At 50.2% G+C, this 4,190-nt stretch overlaps 1 protein-coding gene across 1 annotated transcript in view; it reads right to left on the reverse strand.

Moving 5' to 3' along the window:
- Positions 1–2,274: 2,274 nt before the first annotated feature.
- Positions 2,275–4,190, reverse strand: part of Foxe1 (forkhead box E1) — a gene marked incomplete in the record, with an annotated part of 3,303 nt that continues 1,387 nt past the window's right edge. The window contains 1 exon segment of the mRNA XM_013513218.1: positions 2,275–4,190. Within this exon segment, the coding sequence (XP_013368672.1) occupies positions 3,965–4,190 (226 nt within the window).

The raw sequence follows: 4,190 nt of genomic DNA on the forward strand, positions 1-4,190 counted from the left end.
TTCTGCCTCTTTGCACAGGCCATATGAATCACTTGAAAGGCTTGTTGAAATTTAGGTTCTGGCCCAGTGGGTGTAGGGTGGGTCCCAAGATTCTGCATTTCCAAGGAGCTCTTAAGCAATGGATACCCATGCAGCTGGGCCTCAGCCTGTGCTGTAAAACAGAGGGGAGGCTCCCTTCCCAGTCCTGTCCTCTCCTGCCCTGGCAGAAGTGCTCCGTGAACGCAGAGGGGCAAAGGAAGAGTAGCGAGAGAACGGAAGGAGGAAAGAGCCTTGCTCCTGGTGTTACAGATAGTGAAACTAAGGCCTAGCACGCCAGAGGAACCTGACTGAAAAATCTCACAAAAATGGGGGGACAAAGTCAAGACTCAGGCCTCCTGTACTGGGGAAAACACCAAAACAAAAGCAGAATTCAGAATTCAAAAGTCTTAACTGTGCTCTCTGGGCAAACTATGGGTTCCCCCTGCCGATTTGTGACAGGCTTTGGCTATGTTACCCGTGCTGGCCTCTAACTGGTGATCCTCCCTCCTCAGCCTCCTGTTTTGTATTTTTAAAAACAATGAACACGTCCTGATTTTATAATAAGAAAAATAATTTTAATAAAGGAAACATTTCACAGAGCTCTTAGTACTGAGATTATGTTTATGAATGTATTTGGTAAACTGTAACCGCCTTCAGCAGCTTCATGTCCTCGGTGTGGAGTTCTGCCCAAACTGTCCACGAGATAGTTCACCCACCGAGGCTCTGTTTTCTCGTTTGGGAACATAAATCACCGCCCCGATGAAGGTCATCGCTGCTGCCAACGACATCCCCCTCTCGGCTTCTGCTGTCCGAGCTTTGCCCAAAGCGCTCAAATCGGGAAGAAGATTCCCTAATCCGTTTTCGTACTAAACGACCTTGGGCCAAGTCGGCTTTTGTTGCTGGCTTCCTAAGCTTAATTGCAAAGCAACGTTAATTTGGAAGAAAATAAATGTTACAGCTCTGGGGCGAATTCTAACGAGCCTTGGGCAATTAGGGAAGAACGCATCTAATTACCCACAGCCCGCGGCGCCTGCACACGACGCGGGAGAGGAACAAGCTACCTTTCCGGGTTCGTAGTGGGCCGAGGAAGAAAAGAGAAAAAGAAACGCACCTCCAGTCTCCGGGACCCCGGGTGAGGGGAGCGTTCCGCGGTCCAGCGAGCCAGAGTCAGACCGTGGGGTCCCGCAGGCTGGAGTGTCGGTGGGTGACTCCCGGTGGTGCGCAAGCCGGTGGGAGAAGCACGGTCGCTCTGTTCTCAACGCCACGACCCCACCCTTCGCAGGCCTCCCTCTCCGGCGGGCGGCCGCCGCACGCCTCCAGTTCCCTCCACTCCACGTCCTCTGTCTCCTGGCGCCCACCCTAGCTTTCGGCTATATCATCTGTCGCCCAAGCCAACAGGGAGCGTGTGGGACATACACACCCGTCTTTTCACTTCCCATCTTCTTGGGCCCGGGGCTTTGTCTCGACGCCCCTGGAAGTTTTGTAACAAGACTGCAATTAGTTTTTTAAAGGCTTCCCACTCGCCTATACCTGTTCGCAAAGCATTTTTCACTTCTTTTGTCTGGGTTAACGTCAGGAAGACCCCCTGAGGTAGCAGACCCAAATTCGTATTTCGCAAACGAGGACCCTAACAGGGACTGGCTTAAGGTTAACTGGGGGCCCTGTCAAAGCACTTGGTGATTAAGAAACAGAAACGGGCTTAATTCCCACACTCACTAGGTGCAAAACCCGTTCTCCAGCCCCAATCTCGGGGTCTCCCGAGTCAAACACAAAACTCCCGTGTGAACTCTGTTTTCCTTGCTGCCACCTAGGCAAGGTGCTCTGCCTTCTGCATTGAAAAGAGCCAGTTGCACAGTACAACACCCTTGAATTTCATGCCTGGAAGAGTCTGCAGGGAGAGGAGGGAGGCCCAACACCCAGACTCTTCCAAGGTTTCAGGGTTCCATCTGGAATGTACCCACCTGCTGCGGGGTTGATGCCCTGGCTGCCACCTGCATGGAGGTGGTCATTTATCCCCACCAAAGCCAGGAAAGGACCACCACTTAGCCCCAGACTGTCCTCAGCGGCAGTCACCAGCCATAGTTGCAAGTGACCACTTGGCATGTGACCAGTCCAAAATTAGATGAACTACAACTGGAAAATACACTCCGGAGTTTGAAGACACAGTTTGAGAAAGAGGACACACCTTAACAATTTTTATGTCGATTAGATGCTAAAAAGACATTTTGGGTATATTAGGTTAAATATAATACACTATTAAATTAATCTCACCTGTTTATTAATGTAGCTACTAGAACACTCCCATCTGGGCTGAACCAAGCTTATGTCTTTCTGAAAAGGATAGTGCAGTTCCCGAAACAAAACATAAAAATTACCAATGATTTTCATACATTTTTTTCAGACCTACTCTCCCCCTTCCCTCCCCCCCACACACACACAAAAAAAAACTGCAGAAGGAGGCTCAGTTTCTCTTACTGGAACTCACTTGTTCAATTTTCCTTTTCTTTTTTTTAAATTTTTGTACTGGAGATTGAACTCAGGGCCTTGAGCATGATAGACAAGCATTGTACCCCTGGGTTATACCTCTCATCCCTGCAGTGACAGCAGTGATTTTTATTCACTTCACCTGAACACTCAGGTTTATCGGAAATCTGTGAATAGAGTCTCTGAAATATCTAACATTGGAAAATTTCCCTTTAGAATTGAAACAGGCCAGAGAGTTGTTGGATTTTCTGACTTTGGTAAGCTGGCTGCTTAAACAAACAAGATACAAAATGAAATTAAAAGTTCAATTTCTCTCTGAAATACTTTGCTGGTCACTAAATTTAATTCTTCTCTTTCCTTTTCCCAGTGGGGAGGTTGTTAAGGTGTAAGAGAGGGTGCCACGATGGAAGACCTAACCCAACTACTGACAGAACTTGCCCACAGACAGGCTCCCTAGAATTCTCTCTTCTTGAATTTGAGTTTACCCGTTGGGTCCAGGACTACTTGATGAAAAGAAGTCTTGGACAAAGGATGAATGTAGTTCTTTGCCTCACCAGAAAACCAGATTTGTGATGGGGCAGTAATAGCTGTGGAATGACCAGCACATCCTGCTCAAATTGTGCTATAACTGGTGCTTGGAGCTAATCCTAGGATTTTAGGTTAGATGCCTGCCATGATCTGTTCCAATTCCCCAAATGGTGGTTAGGTTTTGGGTGGCTACTCAGAAGCCCTGGGTGGCCCACATATGCTGCCAAATACACAGGGTGGCTTCCAAGATGATGGGGCCCCTAAGTATAATAAGGGGCTGAGTAGAATTGTGAAGGCCTCTTGCATAGCACTTAGGCTAAAGGTTCAGGTGATAGGACTGGGAGCTGGGCACGGTTTGGACTGGGAGCTGGGCACGGTTTGGACTGCGACCTAGGCCTACAATTCTCAGCGGCAGCCCAGGTCAACGGGAGCAGATTTTTCATATAAAATAAGAAAAGGAGCTGCAGTTTCTTTCTTCTCTCTCTCTCTCAATCAAGTCCTCTATACTTTAAGAAGAAAGGTGCCATCGCAGCCCTTTATTGTAGTAACATAGTCAAAGGCACAAGGGGCCGCCGAACCAATGAAAAAGAGCCCGATTTTACGTAGCCAAAGGGTGAAACTATGATTCCCCATAATTGGGATCCAGAATTCTGGTGTAGACGTTACATTCCCCCACCCCCAGTGTCACCAAGGACCTTTCCCGGTAGAACGTCTGTTGGGGCTTTGCCGACCTTGGACCCCTTGTGTCAGTCGAACCGGGTGCAGCTTCTCACATTTATAAAGCAAACCGGATGTATACAGCCGCAGCGCCAGGAGACGCAGGCCCCCTCCAGGTGAGGCCCAACTCCGTCCTATGCTTCTGTCCTCAAGGCGTGAGTCAGTTTAGTTCGCGTGGACAGCCGGGTATCACTGCATTTCCGTCCCTACTCTCGGCTCACATAGCGGACACAAACCGATCCACCCCGCCTGGATAGGCGGTGGCGTGGCGAGCATAGGGGCCTCCGCTGCCGCCCCCGAGCTGCCCGCCGGGATTGTAGCAGGCCCCCAGAGCGCCGAACTGGCCGGGCGACGAGCGCCCGTAGAAGTCCACGACGGCCTCGACGCCGCCGCCACCGCTGCCACCCGCGGGGGGCGAAGCGGCTCCGGTGAGGCGGCCAGCC

The sequence above is a fragment of the Chinchilla lanigera genome, unplaced genomic scaffold, assembly GCF_000276665.1.
Source record: "Chinchilla lanigera isolate Chin_1 unplaced genomic scaffold, ChiLan1.0 scaffold00018, whole genome shotgun sequence".
Lineage (NCBI taxonomy): Eukaryota > Metazoa > Chordata > Mammalia > Rodentia > Chinchillidae > Chinchilla > Chinchilla lanigera.